The following is a 21,269-nucleotide window of genomic DNA, read 5'->3' on the forward strand; positions in this document are numbered from 1 at the left end:
AAACGAATAGAGACTACAGAAACAGGCATAACCAGCAGAATACAAGAGATAGAAGAAAGAATCTCAGAGTCTGAGGATAACATAGAGAAAATAAACGCACTGATCAAAGAAAACAGCAAGTCCAACAAACACTCATCACAAAACTTTCAGGAAATATGGGACACAATAAAAAGACCAAACCTAAGAATAATTGGAGTAGAAGAAGGAGAAGAAGTGCAGCTCAACGGTCCAGAAAATATACTTAACAAAATTATAGAAGAAAACTTTCCCAACCTGAAGAAGGATGTACCTATGAAGGTTCAAGAGGCATACAGAACCCCAAATAGGCTGGATCAAAAAAAAAATCCCCTCGCCATATAATAATCAAAACACAAAATATACAGAATAAAGAAAGAATATTAAGAGCCGCAAAAGAAAAAGGCCAACTTACTTATAAAGGTAAACCTATCAGACTTACACCTGACTTCTCTATGGAAACCATGAAAGCCAGAAGGTCCTGGATAGATGTACTGCAAAAACTAAGAGACCATGGATGCAAGCCCAGACTACTATATCCAGCCAAGCTTTCATTCACCATAAATGGAGAAAAAAAAATTTTCCAGGATAAAAACAAATTTAAGCAATACGTAGCTACAAATCCAGCCTTACAGAAAATAATAGAAGGAAAATCACTAACCAAGGAGTCCAACAAAGACCTCAATAACTCAGACATCTAGAGACCCTTCACCAGCACAACTCAAAGAAGGGAAACACACAAACCCTACTACTAAAAAGGTGACCAGAGTTAACAACCACTGGTCATTAATATCACTTAATGTCAATGGGCTCAACTCACCTATAAAAAGGCACAGGCTAAGAGATTGGATACGAAAACAGGATCCAACATTCTGCTGTCTACAAGAAACACACCTCAACCACAAAGACAGGCACCTACTCAGAGTAAAGGCTGGGAAAAGGCTTATCAAGCAAATGGACCTAAGAAACAAGCAGGTGTGGCCATACTAATTTCTAACAAAGTTGACTTCAAACTTAAATCAATCAGAAAAGATGGAGAGGGACATTTTATACTCATAACAGGAACAATTCATCAGGAAGAAGTCTCAATCCTGAATATCTATGCCCCTAATATAAAAGCACCCACGTATGTAAAAGAAACATTGCTAAAATTCAAGGCAGCCATCAAACCGCACACACTAATAGTAGGAGACTTCAACACTCCTCTCTCACCAATGGACAGGTCAATCAGACAGAAACCTAACAGAGAAATTTGAGAATTAATGGAGGTAATGAAGCAAATGGACTTAACAGACATCTATAGAATATTCCACCCAAAGAGGAAAGAATATACCTTTTTCTCTGCAGCTCATGGAACCTTCTCGAAAATTGACCACATACTCGGTAACAAAGCTAACTTACACAGCTACTAAAAAATATTACTAACCACCTGTGTCTTATCAGACCACCATGGATTAAAGTTAGAATTCAACAACAATGCTACCCCAAGAAAGCCTGCAAACTCATGGAAACTCAACAGTCAACTACTGAACCATACCTGGATTAAGGAAGAAATAAAGAAAGAAATTAAAGTCTTCCTTGAATTCAATGAAAATAAAGAAACAACATACTCGAATTTATGGGACACTATGAAATCAGTGCTAAGAGGAAAGTTCATAGCACTAAGTGCCCACTTAAAGAAAACAGAGAAAGCACATATTGGAGACTTAACAGCCCACCTGAAAGCTCTAGAAAAAAAAGAAGCAGACTCACCTAGGAGGAGTAGAAGACTGGAAATAATCAAACTGAGGGCTGAAATCAACAAAATAGAAACACAGAAAACAATCCAAAGAATCAATGAATCAATAAGCTGGTTCCTGGAGAAAATCAACAAGATTGACAAACCCCTATCCAAACTAGTCAAATGGCAGAGAGAAAATTTGCAAATTAATAAGATCAGAAATGAAAAGGGGGACATAACCACAAACACAGAGGAAATTCAGAGAGTCATTAGATCTTACTACAAAAGCTTGTATGCCACTAAACTGGAAAATGTAAAGGAAATGGACACTTTTTTAGATAAATACTATTTACCAAAATTAAATCAGGACCAGGTGAACAATCTAAACAGACCTGTCAGTCGCGAAGAACTAGAAGCTGTTATCAAAAACCTCCCTACCAAAAAAAGCCCAGGGACAGATGGTTTCAATGCAGAATTCTACCAGAACTTCCAAGAAGACCTAATACCTATACTCCTCAATGAATTCCACAATATAGAAACAGAAGGGTCATTACCAAATTCCTTTTATGAAGCTACAGTTACTCTGATACCAAAACCACACAAAGACTCAACCAGGAAAGAGAATTACAGGCCAATCTCACTCATGAATATTGACGCAAAAATCTTCAACAAAATACTGGCAAACCGAATCCAAGAACACATCCGAAAAATTATCCATTATGATCAAGTAGGCTTCATTCCTGAGATGCAGGGCTGGTTCAACATACGAAAATCTATCAATGTAATCCATCATATAAATAAACTGAAAGAAAAAAACAATATGATTATTTCATTAGATGCTGAAAAAGCATTTGACAAAATTCAACATCCATTTATGTTAAAAGTCTTGGAGAGATTAGGGATACAAGGGTCATACCTAAATATAATAAAAGCTATATACAGCAAGCCGACAGCTAACATCAAATTAAACGGAGAGAAACTCAAAGCCATCCCGCTTAACTCAGGAACACGACAAGGCTGCCCACTTTCGCCATACCTCTTCAATATAGTGCTGGAAGTTCTAGCAATAGCAATAAGACAGCATAATGGGATCAAGGGGATTCGAATTGGAAAGGAAGAAGTTAAACTTTCGTTATTCGCAGATGATATGATAGTGTACATAAGCGACCCCCAAAATTCCACCAAAGAACTTTTACAGCTGATAAACAGCTTTAGTAATGTGGCAGGATACAAGATCAACTCCAAAAAATCAGTCGCCCTCTTATACTCAAAGGATATGGAAGCAGAGAGGGAAATCAGAGAAGCTTCTCCATTCACGATAGCCACAAACAGCATAAAATATCTTGGGGTAAATCTAACCAAGGAAGTGAAAGATCTATTTGACAAGAACTTTAAGGCATTGAAGAAAGAAATTGAAGAGGATACCAAAAAATGGATGGACATCCCTTGCTCTTGGATTGGGAGGATCAACATAGTAAAAATGGCAATTCTACCAAAGGCAATTTATAGATTCTATGCAATCCCCATCAAGATCCCATCAAAATTCTTCACAGATCTGGAGAGGACAATAATCAACTTTATATGGAAAAACAAAAAACCCAGGATAGCCAAAACAATCCTATACAATAAAGGATCTTCTGGAGGCATTACCATCCCTGACTTCAAACTCTATTACAAAGCTACAGTAATGAAAACAGGGTGGTACTGGCATAAAAACAGAGAAGTCGACCAATGGAATCGTATAGAAGACCCGGACTTTATCCCACAAACCTATGAACACCTCATTTTCGATAAAGGAGCTATAAGTATACATTGGAAGAAAGAAAACGTCTTCAACAAATGGTGCTGGCACAACTGGATGTCAACCTGTAGAAGAATGAAAATAGACCCATATCTATCACCGTGCACAAAACTCAAGTCCAAATGGATTAAAGACCTCAATATCAGCCCGAAAACACTGAATCTGATAGAAGAGAAAGTGGGAAATACCCTACAACAGATGGGCACAGGTGATCGCTTCTTAGGTATAACCCCAGAAGCACAGACATTAAGGGCAACATTGAATAAATGGGACCTACTAAAACTGAGAAACTTCTGTAAAGCAAAGGACACTGTCACTAAGACACAAAGGCAACCTACTGACTGGGAGAAGATCTTCACCAACCCCGCAACAGACAAAGGTCTGATCTCCAAATATATAGAGAACTCAAGAAACTAGACTTTAAAATGCTAATTAACCCAATTAAAAAATGGGGCCCTGAACTGAACAGAGAATTCTCAACAGAAGAAGTTCAAATGGCCAAAAGACACTTAAGGTCATGCTCAACCTCCTTAGCAATCAGGGAAATGCAAATCAAAACAACCTTGAGATATCATCTTACACCTGTCAGATTGGCTAAAGTCAAAAACACCAAGGATAGCCTTTGCTGGAGAGGCTGTGGAGGAAGGGGTACCCTCATCCATTGCTGGTGGGAATGCAATCTTGTGCAACCACTGTGGAAGTCAGTGTTTCGGTTTCTCAGGAAATTCGGGATCAACCTACCCCTGGACCCAGCAATACCACTCTTGGGAATTTACCCAAGAGATGCTTTATCACATGTCAAAAGCATTTGTTCAACTATGTTCATAGCAGTATTATTTGTAATAGCCAGAACCTGGAAACAACCTAGATGCCCTTCAATGGAAGAATGGATGAAGAAAGTATGGAATATATACACACTAGAGTACTACGCTGCGGTAAAAAACAATGACTTCTCGAATTTTGCATGCAAATGGATAGAAATAGAAAACACTATCCTGAGTGAGGTATCCCAGACCCAAAAAGATGAACATGGGATGTACTCACTCATAATTGGTTTCTAGCCATAAATAGGGTTCACGGAGTCTACAATAGGCGAATCTAAAGAAGCTAAGTAAGAAGGTGAACCCAAGGAAAAACATATAGTTATCCTCTTGGATAAGGGAAGTAGACAAAATTGCCGGGGAGAAAAGTGGGATCTTGGGGGTGGGGTGGGATGGGGGTTAGGGGAGATGGGGAGAGAAAAGGTAGAAGGGAAGGAGGGGGGACTTGGGGAAACAGGAGGATCGGGATAAAGGAAGGTTGGATAGGGGAGCACGGAACCACAATTCTTAGTTAAGGGACCCACTTTAGGGTGGGCAGGAGACTTGACCCTAGAGGGGCTCCCAGGTTCCCAAGCTGAGGTCCCCAGTTAGTTCCCTGGGCAGCTGAGGATAGGGAACCTGAAATGACCCTACCCTAGAGCAATACTGACGAATATCTTGCATATCATCCTAGAACTTGCATCTGGCAATGGATGGAGATAGAGACAGAGACCCACACTGGAGCACTGGACTGAGCTCCCAAGGTCCCAATGAGGAGCAGAAGGAGGGAGAACATGAGCAAAGATGTCGGGACCACGAGGAGTGCACCCACCCACTGAGACAGTGGAGATGATCTACTGGGAGCTCACCAAGGCCAGCTGGACTGTTACCAAAAAAAGCATGGGATAAAACTGGACTCTCTGAACATGGCGAACAATGAGGGCTGATGAGACGCCAAGGACAATGGCATGCGGTTTTGATCCTAAGCAATGTGCTGGCTTGGTGGGAGCCTAGCCAGTCTGGATGTTCACCTTCCTAGATATGGACGGAGGGGGGAGGACCTAGGACTTACCACAGGGCAGGGAACCCTGACAGCTCTTTGGACTGGAAAGGGAGGGGGAGAGGAGTGGGGGGAAGGGGAGAGGGGTGGGAGGAGGGGGAGAAGAGTGGGAGGAGGGGAAGAAGAGTGGGGGGAGGGGGAGGGATATGGGAGGCTGGGAGGAGGTGGAAATTTGTTTTTTTTTCCTTTTCTTTATTCTCCTTTTATCAATAAAAAAAAATTAAAAAAAAATAAAAGATTTTATTCACTGATGGGTGTAGTCGACCCGTAAGCTAGAATTAACCAGACAAGCTCAGTACAACAGATCTAGTTTAATAATTTGAAAACAGGGAAATCTCACACAACCGGGGTCCAGCAAATACCACATGCAGGGAAGTGAGGCAAAACAAGGGGAGGGCACCTGGATTCCCAGGTCCTTCTTCCCTGGCCCCAGGCGGCCGCACCCTAGCCAAATGTGATTGGCTGAGCTTCCCCATCAATTCAGTGCTCTTAGTATTACGTTTACCTGTCTTTCAAAGCTGGCTATAGAAATATATATATATATATATGCCGGGTGATGGCACACACCTTTAATCCCAGCACTTGGGCGACAGAGACAGGAGGATCTCTATGAGTTCCATGCCAGCCTGGTGCACAGAGAAAGTTCCAGGACAGCTAGGGCTGTTATCCAGCAAAACTTTGTCTCTAAACAAACAAAAACAAAAGCAAAACAAAGAAAGGAAAAATTATACACATGGGATAGATCTAACTATAGTTTTTTAATGTCTTTCTGGACACGAAATGCTGCTTAAAATCTAGGTGACACTTGCTGTAATGTTAGCAATTAAAAGGTTAATATTGAAGATCAATCAATTTGAGGTCAGTTGGATAACATAAGGAGGCCAAGCCTGTACTCAAACATAAAGCAAACAACCCTACCATAGTAAGCAATAGAAGTAAACATCAAAAAAAAGATATGAAATAGGTTGACTTATGAGATAAACATGTTTAAATAAATAAGAATATATTAATCAATTCAAAATTTCTGCTATAAAAACAATAAAACAGAAAAATTATAAACCAAGATTTTCCATTTTAGAAATCATATATATGTATATATACCTAGAGTCAAGTATTTAGAATATACTTTTAATTTTTTTCAATAGAATATACAGATTTTATTTGTAAAGTCCAAGTGAATTGGCTCAGACTTTCATCAAGAGAGGAAATTTTAGCTATAAAGAAGATGGAAAAGCTGTCATTTACAGAGAAATAGATGTAATTGGAAGACATTATGCTAGGTAAACAAGCTAGGCACAGACAGACAGGTACCATATTTCCTCACTCATATGTGGAAGCTAAAAGAAGCAGAGCTAAAAAAATCCAAATGACTACAAAAGAATATGACAGTAAGGGTAAGGGAGGTGGGAAAAGGCTGTATGGATTTTCGGAGCATTCAAGATGCACTTATACCACACTACAACTCATTAACACATATAACTAATAGGTGTTAATAAGACATTTCTAAATGAGTGTAGTTTCTATTAGAAAGTAAATTAACATTTGTATACATGAATACAAATGCATTAGTCAATCACTCAGAGTCAGTCAACTATCATTCTGATTCAGTATATTATTTTTAAAACATTTCAAGGGAGAATGAGTCTCAAAACTTAGAAATATGAAATAAAGGTATACAGAGCAACAACAGACATAAAGGAATAAAGTATTTCAATTAAGAGAGATACATCTGTAGTTATTGAATAAGAGAAGTGATTTATAATGTTTGCATATAGTGACTGACATAGTTCGGCCATTTCATGTTTGTTACAAATATATATACATATGGTGTCATGTCATGGAACTTTTTTTTCTAACTATAAGAATACTTACAAATGATATTTTTGCTATTTTACCAATAATATAAAGGAAAGATCTGATGTATTTATCCCCCTTCACACAGCTTTAGATGTGGAACACAGATGATAAACATCAGACTTTTGAATACACCATCGAGGTGAACTGCCATTGAGTGCAACTGAAAGTTCAAAGTTAGGTCTCTGAGAGTTAGAAATGTCAAAATAAAGAGCTCCGAATTGCAATGTTGGCCCAGATACTCCTCAAACCAGAGACATAATTAATGTGCTTGGAGTAATTCCACATTATGAATTTCTCTTTATGTGGAGCCACCACATCAAACACAATACTATTTAATTACCGGAACAGTAAGACACATCCCCTGGAGAGCCTGCCTTTAATATGCCTCTCCCGAATAAAGCTCGACGTATCTGTTCTAGTGTCTGTAATTTCTTCCTAATCCCTTTCATAAGTTTTACCCTTGAATTTCTTCCTTTCCCCTGCCTCCACGTTTATGCTATATCACCATTAATTACAATGAACCCAGAGGAGCCAGGGGAGACTTTTTCAAAAAGAAAGGAGCTCCTCCAAAGAGGACTTTCATACACTGGAGACTCAAACTAATAATGTACTTAATGTCTGACAGTACTCAAATTCAAATAAATCCCTTGAAATATATCAGTATAACTTACAAAATAATACCTTTTGTAAATGATGTAGGCTTCTTAGTGTTCCCATGTAGGTGGTTATAATGAACTCAACTACATGCTCTTTTTGTAACTAGTTTAATAGTAAATAAGCCTTTTCTAAATTACATTATATCTATTAAAAAGTATACTATTGACTACGCATCCTAGTATATAACTGATGTTGTCATAATTAGAAAAAGTGTTCATTCATTCAGTGATTATATTGTGGCGACATGTGAGTAACTTATTTAAATGTGACTATAAACTTTGAATGATGTTATTGGAATCATTAATGTCTTCTACAGCACACCCAAAAGTGTATATGGTGGAGTAAATCTTACTGTGAGTTTCAATTTTAATATCAATCATTATCTTGTCCTAAAAGAATAAAATTAAATTGGATAGGGTTGACCAAAAATGAAAATCATGGAACATTAATCCATGAGAAGGCAGTGACAATAGTTTGTCTTATATTGTTATTTGTTTAGTAGTACCCACATGTATTTAAACACATTTTGAGTTATACCTTGGTTATAAATGTATACAACTTAATTTTCAATCTATGAAAAGAACAACTGCACCTCTGACTCTTCATTCCTTTAGAAAATACTTTTCAAGTGCCTATTCTGTGGATAGATAATGCTAAGACAAACCAAAATGTGGAAACTGAGATCATTTCTAACATATTACTTTCCTGAGGCTGCTGTAACAAAGAATAAATTCCTTGTAGTCTCAAATAGAAATACATGCTGGATGCCAAAATTCTGAAATCTAACTTTTGTAGGGCTGTCCTCTGACTAAAAGTACCATAATATTCTCCATGTAGTTTCTTGATTTGGCAATTATTGGCATTTACTGTGTCTCTTGGCTTGTGATTATATTATTCCAATCCTTGCCTTAAGTTTTAGATTTTCTTCTCTATATGTATTTGATGGAAGAATAGATAACTTCAATTTCTGCCTCTTTTTTCATGCTGCATCTCCTTCTGTCTATGTCTTCATTCAGTGCAGCAAATCTACTCATGTGACTTTCATTAAAAGCTTTACTATTGAAATGAAAAATAAAGTCCAGAGTGTCTCTGTGCTGCAAGTATTTACTCAAAACTGCAGATGCCATTTACCCAATAAACTGCCATAAAGATCACAGAGGACGTGCACAGATCTTCTATTGAACCCACTTAAAACCATCATCAGGTTCTAAAAATTCATATATTAATGATAGCTAAATATGTAAACATATACTAAATATAAAGATTTAAAGTGTTTATAATTATAGAGAAAAGTAAAGGATTAACACAAACTTTAAAAAATGGTGTAACCCAAGCAGGTGAAGCATGGAAAAGTTATCCAACAAGTCAAGGTAAAGTAAGTTCGCCATGCAAGGCTGAAGTTGAAATACATGTGAAGAAAATAGTTGAGGATAGTCTCAGGAAATTTCGTGAAATCCAAGGTTGTTGAAGCCAGAGCTGGTAAGTGGCCATACATGACTTCACATCCAGAATTGTCTGGTTATGCTGTACTGGAGAACTGAACATTATTCTAATGGTTTACAAACTCCATGGTAACAGTCTCTTCTTAATAGCTATTCATAAACAACTCTGGTCTATCTGAGAGTAGATTTGTAGGCAGGTGGGATGCTCACGTACCAAGCTGCAGCATCCCTGCTCACAATCAAATGTTTATGTTAGTCCCAACTAGGTAGTGACATGGGTGCTAGCAAGATGTGAAAGGAGCCAGCCAGAAAAGTGAAGCAAAACAAACAAAAAGCAGAAGAAAGATCTAGCTAGTAATCAACCAAACTTGAAACAAAGATACTGAGTGCCCAGTTACAATGATCAGGCCTTGAACTTTGATAAATGATAGTGTCCTTTATTCAGATAAGAGATGTGAAATGAGCTCAGGGACTGCAAGTGGATGATGAATTTAATTTGGACATCTAAAGTTTAAATTATCTAGGCTTAGAATTTTGGTTCTTTTGCCCAGTCTTTCTTGGAGCAAAGTGGCAGTTAGTAGTAATAATTTAGGAGACAACATACACTTACAACCAGAAGTCATGAGGATCAGGGAGAGAAGCCCAGGAAAAACAGAACAAGAAGTAGGAATTGTCCAGATCTCCTCCACAAAATATTTTTTAGAAAGTATCTAAGTAGGAAGAAGTATTTAGAAATCACAGTTATGGGAAAATGTTGACTACTCACTTGGGAGCACGAGTCATTTTCTGCGCTTCCTTGTATCTGTCTCTCCTTATCTGCCATCGTGTTCTTAGTTAACTTGCAGGTATATTAATCACTCAAAGCGCATCTGTCTAGAAGTTGGAGATACATCTTAACCCACTTTATTTCACTTAAAGGTTAAATAAAATGGTAAGTGTCGTTTAGTCTAGATTTATGAAATCTCGTGCCCTAAAACCCCCAAAGGATCTCAGTTCTTGTCTTCAACTTGCAGTCTCTTTGGATATCAGGAACAACAGAGCTTCATGGGACAGACCAAGTTGAGATGGGAGTCAGATCATTCTACTCAAGTGATTAAAGCTCTACTAACTTCTAAAGGACCAGTTTGCAGAAGCAAAATTGAGCAAGAATGAACAGGACCAACACTAAGCTATTACATATTTCCTACTCTGCTGCATCCAATTCCTTCTCCCATAAATCAAAAAGACAAACTTAGGGTCACTGTCCCTCTTTCCAGTGTACATTGACTGAATATCCTCTCTTTGCTTTCTGTCATCCCTCTTCTCTTTAATCCTTCAACTGGGACATAAGACCAAGGTTATTCTGTGTTTTTTCTTTGTGCTAGGCTTTTGTTCAAAGCCTTTGGTGATAGTACTGTTCAAAGTACATGGATAAACATGTATATATATATATATATATATATATGGGTGGCCACTGAGGAGAGCAGTCTGCACAGACAACTAGAAAAGAAGTTTATACAGTGAAGAAGACTACTGAAGTATTAATAAAGGATGACTCTGATGTGTTCCTTTTCTACTCCATCCTTTGTTTCAGTGTTTCCTGGCTCCATACCTGTCAGTGGAGTGCCACCATCTCTTTTCCCCAGATGAAGACTGCTATCAACAGAAGGTGGTGTTTAAATTAATAACATTCCATCAAGTGGTATGACTAATGACAAGAGCTGGTAGAATTAGCTGCCAAATGATTTGGAGGAAAGTCGGTGGATGATGCTAACGTAGAGTTTAGATCCAGACTGAAGAGAACAGAAGTAGAAATCCTGAAATTGGATCTATCATTTGATTGGTTAAAAGAGACAAAGCAGGAACAGTAGCCACAGTGCTTTGTTCCGATGGAAGATGTTTCCTTCTCTTTTCTTTTATTCTGTTGCATCTGACTACCCATAACTAAAAGGAGAACATTTATCTTTAAATATTAATATGGATGATATATCACTGATAACAAGATTATAATAGTATTTTATTTATTTTTCTAAGAACAACTGTGACCCACACTCTGGATATCTGGGTAGAGGATCCATGTTTATCCTAAATCAAAGGACAGTTTTCCATATTAGCAGAAAACTGGGAGAATAGCCAAGCAAAGGCTACTCTTTCTCTGTCTGTATTATCCTATGTCTTTTCCAGTATAAAAATCCAATAATCTCCTGAAGAATGAAGCAAGGTACCAAAGAAAGCAGCATGGGAAAGTTGAGTGGAGAAAGATTGACAAAAGCAGCTATGGAAAACAGGAGAGAGTTAAGAAAATTTAGAGTTATTTTGGGATGGTATTGTGGGTTTTCTAGTGGAAGTTTGCATTTTATAAAATGTGTGTGGGCTTTGTTAGTCTTTTATGGTGACAAAACTAAGCAATATTTACTTTTGTGCTGAATAGTTTGGGATATGGATATTACTCTCAGTCTTAGAAACAAAACTACAGAAATAAATATCAGAAGACTAAACTAAAAAACAAAACAAAACAAACAAAACCAAAAAAATTTCCCTGGATATGCACCATTCAATCACTGGTATCATATTCAACAGACTCATTTTCAAGACTCAAACAACTCCCATTCTCAACGCCTTGCAGGAGTTTGTCCAATCATGGAGCCAAACACTGATCAAATTAATTCCCAGGAAAAATTATTCTTTCAATGAAATTTCAAAAGGGAAAAGAGAATTCTAAGCACTAAAGGAGGAAGGTATAAGGAAGAGAAAATGCCTCTGCTTCCAGAAATGTTTGAATCAAACTCCCCTACTGTCTTTGAGCAATGTTTCTCCATACTTCATATGTTAGAAGACACTATCTTTTCATTGGAATACCAACAATCTTCAAAAATGTATTTTCTTTCAAATTGTAAAAGAAAATTTAAAAGTTCTTTCATAATTCATGAAGAAGAGGCAGACTCATTCCATATTTGTTATTCCAACACTATTTTGTTATATTACTAAAACAGAGGAAAGTGCACATTCTACAGAATAGAAGAATGATTATTTCTCACAAAGACCAGTTTTATTCAGTTTTCCCTTTTTCTTTCCAACAATTTTTTCCCTTGGAGGTACTAGAAGAGGGAATTAGATACTTATCCATGGTGATGTAGCCCAACTGTAGTTTCAGAAACTATAATTCTTTTTTTCCCCTGCCTTTTAGAAACAGATCAATGTTGTTACAGCTCGAGGCCTGTAAAATAATACTATACTTGACCTGGAAGACATTTCCTGACAGTATTCTTTGGCCAGTGAGACTGATGCTGCAATGTAATTGCGAGAAGATTGTTACTTCTATGATGGCAGAGCACACATTCAGGAAATAATACCTAGAGGAAGGACCAGATGAAACAAAACGTGTCTGTGTGTGTGTGTGTGTGTGTGTGTGTGTGTGTGTGTGTGTGTGTGTAAAGGGCAATCATCAGTTTAGTATACATTGCTGAATGTATAATCTGGGAAGAGTTTAATTATTTGCTGGACTCTAATTAGTTGAGACATATATATTGTCTAGTTCTGTGAGTCCTAGGTACATGTGTAAAACCATTTAAATGAAGTAACATTATTTCTGTATTGGCTTTCTAAAAATAAAATGAGGGAAACAAGAATTAAAATCACTTTAAATCACATTTCAAAACCAACCATATGTAAAGTCAAGCATGGAAAGAAGAATTCAATATTATGATGAGAGATGGAATGAAGGCTGTAGAAAACACACTTTCCCCTCTTCACCAACCTGTTTTCTGGAAGAATAATGGGCTGGTGTAATATAACAGCAAAAATGTCAAATTGCTTACTGTGTGCAACCCACTTTGCTAAACAAATGCATATATTAACTAAATTTAACCTTTTAGTCAGCATAACTAAGCATGAACAGTCACATAACCATTTTAGAAATATGATGTATGGAAAGATAATCTGACTTTCTGGAGATCACACAACTAGTCAGATAATATAATCAAAGCTGAAAGTGTATGCTTTGACTTTGCTTATGCACTACTATTGTGTGTATTTTATAGCTATTGCATAAAAGTTCTCATGTGCGTTGATTTCAGAATTTCGAATGTAGTTGAACTATATGGTGAATAGTATATACTATCAATATTTAATATTGGTGGAATTATCACTGCAGGAATCCACCTAATTTCCTCAACTCCTCCTTAATGAAAGAAGTAAAGTCTGAGTCTCCCAATTATCAAATTGATATTCAAGATGATAACTTGTGCCTTATGATATACTTTTGCAAGCGAAGTGTCTGATGTTTGAACTTAAAAGTATGTGAGTCTACTTCACACTAGTTCTAGCACCATACAATTGGCTTAGGTGGGTGGGGCTCCTGATGGCTTCTGATTACCTTAGATGGTTGAAAGGTCACTGAGCCCAGACACTGCTATTCTCTCACATTCTGAATATGATACACTTGGTAAGAAAATTTTAGTGCAATGACTCTCTCTTTGTTCTGTAAATAGCAGCTGTATTTCCAATTAGCTGTTTAAAAACTAAGAATCAGCAGACTATAGAAGACTTTATTTATCCTCTACCTCTAGGAGAATAATAATTTTATAAAGTAACTGGAGTATACTGCTTTTTTTTTATACCAGATTTCTATCAATGATGAAACCCTTTCCATGACCAAAAGTTAAAGAGAAAATGGAAACAGAGTTCCTGAAACAATTAACATGGAGGGGACACCAGAGTGTGAAACACAGACTTTATTTTTAAAGTAAATTGGGATACTTTCTTCTAACTCTCTCTCCTTTAAAAATTTTCTGCTAAAAACTTTTATTTTCAAATTATTTCAGAATAATATGCTAAAGAGAATTTCAGTGAGTGTTTTGTGAGAAATTATAAAATGTCAACAACTTTTACTTGAGTGTTAGACATAACAATGAAAAATTCCTATTTTCCAGATACCTTTTGTTTATTTACTAATGCTCTGTAAATCGATGGCATTGCTCTTCTAGATCATCTTGACAGGAAGAAGGCACCTGTAAACATTTTCTATACTGACATTAATTACCTTGCAAAATGCAATGATTGCTTATAAATAGTCATACTATGAATAACAATAATCTACACCCTGTGCCTGCTCCCATGCTCTTGAGATGTTAAGTGTTTAATCCTTACTTCATCATCACAAGAAAAGTATCTTGTAAATGTGTTGGGGTGAGGAAGATCCATGGAATGTCAAATGCTAAATTAGGCAAGGAGAATTTGAACCCACATAATTTGATTCTAAAACTTACAGAATGCCCTACTAAAAGAGAACAAAAATTCTATGGAAACTGGTATCTCTTCCACTTTTAAGTTCATTTATACTCTACTACTGGGGAAATTTCAAAAAGAAGCAGAAATAACACCCACCTCATTTAAGCTTATGTGACAGTCTTGTCAGTTTGGTCATTTTAATATGATAAAAGTACTCAAAATCATTACCATAATTACCTCTAACTTTCAAGACTTCAAAATCTGAAATACTATTTCATGAATACTTGGATTCTTTAAACGAATTAAAATCAACATTAGTGACCCTCACTGAGACGCCAACCCTGCTTACAACAGTTGATCCCTGCCAGCACACTCTATGGACTCCACAATTACATCAATTATATTACAATTTGAGTTTTTTATTAATAGTGTGTGCAGCCTCTAGCATCTTAACCCTGTTGTGGTTTTTATCCTCTTTCGCTATGTAGATGCACACATTTCCAGAGACAGACACATTTTCTGTCTTTCTTATAGTGTCCTAGGATTATATCAACAATATTTAAACGGTGGTTTAGGTTTGACTAACAGCCTATTATAGATTCAAATCATTGGAAAGACAAGAAACTTCAGTAGCTAAAATGTGGTGGAAAATGTGAGAGTTGGATGTATGAAAAGTTTCATAGTGAGATCATGTGTGAGGCTGTATGTCTGAACATATGCATACTGTTAGGAGAGTATGTGACATGAATACATATTGATAGAGAGAATTGCTAGTGCAACCCTCATTCTTCATCTTTAATATTGGAAGTAAAACCTTAATATACTTGTATCCTCTCTCTGCTACCACCTTGTGAATTTATTACAAACAGACACTATTACATTACAAGAGCATGCTGAAGGAAGTGATATGGATCCTTTGCAGTTGTCATATCTTTTCATAAACTTTACATAAACATATCTAGAGCATCATCCCAACCACACATGTTTTTTTTTTTCTCTGCTTCCATTCAGGCATTACAGTTCCATGTGAGGACAACCTTGGAATCCAGAGTTTTATAGTGTGATAGGTAGAGATTAACCAATATCTGCTCTAAGGCTGGGTTTAATTTTTCTCCTCAGTGCTGTCCTCTGATCATCCTATACATGTTAGTTTATACAGGAGTACTGCAAGCACACACACACACACACACACAAACATACAGATTTGATGATTACCACCTCATCCTCTGACACAGCTTCATGGACTCTGAATATGCTTTTATCACTGTCTTCACCCTCAGCAAGACAGGAAAAGAAAAGTCATTGTATCACAAATGTGCCCATATCTCTTTCCACACACAGTTTTAGATGAGGGAACTGACTTTTTCCTACTTTAATTCTTAGCCTTTGCTGTGAAGTGAGTCTAGATGTCCCCTTGACAATCTTCATTCGCATAAAATATTTATGAAGAGACATGGATGAAAATTTCCTAAAGGTTGTCATGGCTACGCCTAACAATTTACTCAGTGTGCTTCAGCATTTGTCTTAAATTACTCAGCCTTTCTCATACTTTCCCTCCATCTTCCAGCTTGACTCAGTTCCTATTATGGTATAACTTATCTGAGAGTAATCAATCTAACATAGCATATGTGACTCAGACATGAGAAGAGGAAAAAGGAAAACTACTTCATCTTTTGTTTTTTGATTTTATTTATTTAGTTAGTTGTTTGTTATTCATTTACTTACTTACTTATATTTGCATCAGATTGGTAGCAGAGCATAGTATGTAACATGATCTCCCATAGGGGAATGTGATGAACTCATCATACAGTGATCTCCTGTGTCATGGGAAATAATTAAAATATTTGTTACAAGTGTATGCGTGGTGCCATTCTATAGTGATTTTGGAATGAATTTTCAATAAATTAAATAAAAGAAGCTCCTTTCAATCTCTAATTTAGAATGCACATTATAGTTAATGAAGAACAGCTCGGATCACTCCACGTGTGTCATGTTACGAGTGGACTATCCTGCTTCAAAGTGAAAACTATTAGTCTTCATTTCCTGTCTTTAGTGTTTCCAAAATCTAAGATGCTTTATGGGAAAGGAATACACATTTTGTTCAGCTTTAGTAATTAATGTAACAAAAGAATGCAGGAAACAGTTTATATAGGCTGGGTACCAATTATCCTGCGTTTATATTAAAAAACAAAAACTAACACATACACACTGTTTAAGAAAATAATATTTCCGGTCAAAAGGAGTATTACCGCTAAAATGAGAAAATCGGTAATGTTGGATGAGCTGGGAAAAGCTGAAGATTCTTTAGTGTCTCTTTCAAACAAGGATATTTTGTGGGAGAGGGTGAAGAAAAGCATCACACGTTGCAAAGTCACCTAGGGAACAGGAATTCCACATCCACGGTGGGAGTCTCTTGGGAATTTATGCATCACATTATATGTCAAACATGATATATGATATAAACAGATATATGATATATTATATAAACATATGATATAAACATAAATCCTGAAATCATGAAAATATAAAGAAAGCCCATATGACCACTCATTTGGGAAATTTTGTTGTGTGATTTGTTTCTTGTTTCTCCTATGTCAGAAAACTCAGTGCAAGCATAAGTTTTTATAAGTTATCCATTCTGAAAAACTCTTAGAAATCTGTGCTTAGAAATATATGATCTTACATCTTTTAATTTTTTTTAAATTGCAAATTTTCAAAAGCCTCTTTATGTTGTGAAAAGTCTTGCATTATTTTTGTAACTCTTATTTCCAAACTAGTTGTAAAGCTGGTTAACTTATTGAATATTTTTAAAAATAAGAATCTCTAGGGGACTCCTCCCACAAACACTTGAGTATATAATAAGGGAAATACACATAATATTATAAGGGGAGTAGTTGATTTTAAGTTATTACATTATTCTACATATCATCCAATAACGCAGTTAATGATCCAAGTTTGTAGTGGAGCAATATTATTCAGAGAATAGTAGCACTTCAAATGTTTAAAAAGAAAGATAAAATTAAGATTTGTCACTCAACAATCACATATCAATCATTATCATCTAAATATCATAGTTACAATCAATAAATTGTTATTTATTATACTAAACAGATCTATTATTTAAATAACATAAGGAGATATTTTTCAACAACAACAAAAAGAGAAAATGAGCAATTAAGTCAACTTAAACCAGCATATAGTCATAATAATTAAAAACATGTTAATAAATATATTAATTCCAAAAATGCCAAATATTAATTTTAGATATTTGATTTCAACCTTGTAATGTTCAATTGCTTGCATTTTTATTAATATTTTAATTTATGATAAAAAACAAAAAAAAACAATTTAAAGAATAATTTGCTAATTTTGATATAATTTGTTTCTTCCTCTTTGGTATTAAGAAGAATTATGACAAGCACTGTATTTAAGATAAAACTACTATAAGCATAAATAATTTGCAATAGTGTAGTAGAATATGTTAAATATTAAGCTTTACAAAGATGAGAATAGTTTTCAGTTTTGACCTGTGCCTTATATATTATCTCCGTTCAATTGATCTCACATTGCAAAATAAATACAATTTAAATTAGATACTATGTAGAAAGAGTGTTAGTGATATAAACTGGCAAAAGATAGAAAGGAAAAAATTATCTGGACATTTGGGAAAGAATCCAATGATTTCACGATTTATAACTTTCTTATCTTGAGGTAGTTCCCTGCTACTTAGTGTAATGATATACTTATTTAAGCCCATATAGAATTTTCAACCCTGTGAACAAGAAACCCTGATTGTTTTCACACACAACAGCTGTGAAATATCCTGGCTCCTATCAGCATGTGTTCTGAAAAGCGTCAGTACTCATGGCTGCCGGTGCTGTCATTTGCTATCAGTCTCATCCTTAGCATTTCACAACAGTGAGAGAAAAGTAGCCGCACATGACTTCTGAGAATGCCTTGCGAAAGTGAATTGCTGAAAGTAAATAACACAGTTTACGGTCGTCATTGAAAAACCTGTGTGCAAACCAACAGCATATAAATCTCTAATACTGAAACATAGACACAGTAGCAAACTATTATATCCTGATATCAAAACATGAAGTATGTGTCATCACAAATTGCTTCTGATTCAGCCAAAGTCACTAATGACTTATCTTTTACTCATCCAAAAATTACATAAGGGTGTGAATATTCCATAACTTTTTTTTATCTGTAAGAAAGTAAGAATTGTGAAACAGTTATTTGGATTGATGTGATAATGTACACAGGAATATTTATCATAAGTTTATCAGTATCTTTTCTTCCTATAAAATTTTCAAAGCTTTTCCAATGAACTTTTATGCTGCCAGATCTCCAGAAGTCATTCAACATTTTTCTCTAAGGTGCAAGAAACTTCCAGAAAGTACAACTACCTGCTTCTCTGCCACCCATACCTTTCAGGTCCATCATTTTGTTACCGAAACTTAAGTATTAGTTTCATGTCATCAGAACACAAAACAGGCAAACTGCTATGGGGAGCAGACTCATTCACAGCTGAAATTAACATTATTTTATGCCAATGGACAAACAGCTTTCTCATTAAGCCTCAAAATCAATAGCCAAAGTAAAATTTGTTAAGGTCTCATTAATAAGATTAATTAGAGTTTCATGTTAACTATTCCAGCAAATTCTTCCGATTGTATTGCTAATTAATCAATAATAACATAAAATAAATTTCTTTTATATTTTCCTAATTTGGTAGAAATTTTGAGAGTAAAACATCAACTGCTACTCGTGACATTATTCTGCTCTGAATAAGAGACTGGCAAAGGTAAGTGATCTATTTATCTTGTGGAGTTCCCAGCCTAAATTTCCATCCCCTCTGGATATATTGACATGACAAAACCCATCATAATTCAATTGAAGCTAGTCTGACTAGAAAGTATTGACATCAACATGTCAGCACTTTCCCTCAAATTTCCAATGCACTGAAAATCCAAGGCATACAGTTTTCTTTAAAGTTTAGAAATTGGTAGTGATTTCTCATAGTAAAAAACATCAGATCACCTCCATATAATTTACAACTACCTACTCACTGTATAAACAGTATATTAAACTTTGCTAACTATAGGAACAAATAATCAATTACAACTAATACACATTGCTGTTGTCCAGAAGTGGATTATTTAGACTCTTATATGTGTGAAAAGTACATAGCATACAAGAGTGATGGCCCATGAAATTAAGAATATTAATATTCTAGGGCAATACATGGTACTGACTGGAAAAGTATATTGTTTTCATGAAGTAAGCTATAATTAATTGTTCATTTTTTTATATAAAAATACAAGTTTTATTTACTAAGCAGCAGGATTCCAACAATATTGACTTCTATCAGAATTTTTTGAGGGATACTTGGAATTCTTATTCTCTGTGAAAGTTACTTGGACATGATTAAGTCATGTTGCAAACATATGCATTCTAATTGCTATATGCTAAGTAGAAGAAAAGCAAAATACTACACTGTGTATTGCTTATCACATAAAGAAAATCTTTTGGCAACAAACATGTCAAATGTTGGGAGAAATTGCATATTAATAATTGCCTCTACTAACTACCACACCTCATCAGCAAGTGGGGAGACAAAAGACAGACTAAGTTTTCACAGGATAATAATTTTTTTTTCTTGCTGAGAAATAGAAAAAGAGTTAAAAATAGAGCAAATATCGAATTGGTTCTTGAAAGCCACCTTAAAATTTGAACGACTTAGTTGACCAGATGTACTTAATATGGAAATACACACAAGACAGAAGGCAAAATCCAATCGCTATAATTGAACTTATATCAAACCCACTTCTGCTTCCCACAAAAGGCAGCTTCCTTCCAACCACTTCAAGTCAAAAACCAATCTATAGCCAATTAGGAGAGAATACCTTTTCTTCTTGACCTCGAGTTCTTCTTTTTAATTTTATATTCCATTCATCATCTCAGTAACTGGGACCCAGGACCTTCTCAAAGTCCCCTGAAGTCCGTAAAATCCGTTCTGTGAGGACTTGGGAGAAACTCCCCATAACATTTCCCCCAATTACCTTCAAGGCAGGGTACATACCTAACCCATCCTCCGGCTACCCTTGCCCTGGCTGGTACTTACCTGATGGTCCACAGCTTCTGCAGATTTCACCAGGTGTTTATCCTTGTATAAAGACCAAAGACCAATATTGGGCAGGAAAATTAAAGCCACAGTGAATAACAAAGTCATCTGCAGAAACCTCTTCTGTTTCCTCTTCATTGCAAATGCTCACAGTGGAGAAAAGTTAGAAAAGTCTCTCTGCCTGCTTCTTGTGTGTAATGGGAAAGTCCTTTCTTGTCTCCTGGGAAGCACCAGAACCTGAGGGGAAGCTACAAACTTTTGTTGCCTGCTCAGCACCAATCTGCAGGGTTCAGAGGGAGTTGGCCATCTGCAGAACAAACGCACAGTTACTTTTCTCCAGAAAACTATGACGACGGCATTATCTATTGGCTTAGAAATACATGACTCAACTGAGGAAATCATTAAGTCTATTGACCTCCATTAATATAAAGCAGTGGAGGAAATACGATCGTTTCATAGAGTAATGTTAAGTTATAGGGAAGTCAAGAGCATGCTAGAAATATCAGGAAATAGCAGGTGTTTTTCTGTCGCTGTTTGCCCACCATCCCCCGCCCTTAGTGTGGAAGGTCCGGGGTGCAG

The 21,269-nt window shown here is 36.0% G+C and overlaps 1 protein-coding gene across 1 annotated transcript in view; it reads right to left on the reverse strand.

Annotated features, from left to right (window-relative positions):
- Galntl6 (polypeptide N-acetylgalactosaminyltransferase like 6) overlaps positions 1–21,269 on the reverse strand; it is a 1,064,237-nt gene that overhangs the window by 1,041,628 nt on the left and 1,340 nt on the right. Inside the window, exon 2 of the mRNA XM_075986809.1 lies at positions 20,691–20,997. Coding sequence (XP_075842924.1) covers positions 20,691–20,828 — 138 coding nt within the window. The 5' untranslated portion in view covers positions 20,829–20,997. The remainder of the gene's footprint in view (positions 1–20,690; positions 20,998–21,269) is intronic.

The sequence above is a fragment of the Microtus pennsylvanicus genome, chromosome 9 (genome assembly GCF_037038515.1).
Source record: "Microtus pennsylvanicus isolate mMicPen1 chromosome 9, mMicPen1.hap1, whole genome shotgun sequence".
In the NCBI taxonomy this organism is placed as follows: domain Eukaryota; kingdom Metazoa; phylum Chordata; class Mammalia; order Rodentia; family Cricetidae; genus Microtus; species Microtus pennsylvanicus.